This window comes from Bison bison, unplaced genomic scaffold, assembly GCF_000754665.1.
Source record: "Bison bison bison isolate TAMUID 2011002044 unplaced genomic scaffold, Bison_UMD1.0 scf7180017864160, whole genome shotgun sequence".
NCBI lineage: Eukaryota > Metazoa > Chordata > Mammalia > Artiodactyla > Bovidae > Bison > Bison bison.
This window is the reverse complement of record NW_011494732.1, coordinates 6847197-6847617: the sequence shown is the minus strand read 5'-3', so window position 1 is coordinate 6847617 and position 421 is coordinate 6847197. Positions and strand designations below refer to the sequence as shown.

The window sequence follows — 421 nt, the reverse complement described above, 5'->3', positions numbered from 1 at the left end:
GCAAGAAACAACGACCAAAAAAAAATAGATCTATCATAAACCAGATACAGATTTGGAAAAAAAAAAAAAGCTACACACCAATCTTCTTCCAGAGTCTTTCTCTGCCTCCATTTTTTTAGGAGAGTTCACCAATTAATTGTCAACACTCCTGCCCCCTGCATTTTGGCGGAGGGGGGAAGGAGGGAAGACCAAAGAAAACAAACCAGAAAATAAATAAATAAAGCAAGCCAGAGCCGAGATCTACAAAGTTTTGCACCAACACTTAAGCAGATCCGTTTGCAAAGTCCTAGGAAACCATTTTCAGCAGTTGTGGGGGGGGAGGCGTCGACGTCATAATCCCCGGAACGTAAACATTGTTGCCGATCGCGCTCGGAGCCCGCGGCCGGGCTAGTAGAGGGAGGGGGCACTCGGCCCGGGATGG

The 421-nt window shown here is 47.3% G+C and overlaps 1 protein-coding gene across 2 annotated transcripts in view; it reads right to left on the bottom strand.

The window, feature by feature from the left end:
- KDM2B (lysine (K)-specific demethylase 2B) overlaps positions 1 to 398 on the bottom strand; it is a 119183-nt gene extending 118785 nt beyond the window's left edge. For both annotated transcript variants that reach the window (XM_010841340.1, XM_010841341.1), the window contains exon 1: positions 79 to 398. In XM_010841340.1, coding sequence (XP_010839642.1) covers positions 79 to 111 — 33 coding nt within the window. In that variant the 5' untranslated portion in view covers positions 112 to 398. The remainder of the gene's footprint in view (positions 1 to 78) is intronic.
- Positions 399 to 421: the final 23 nt, after the last annotated feature.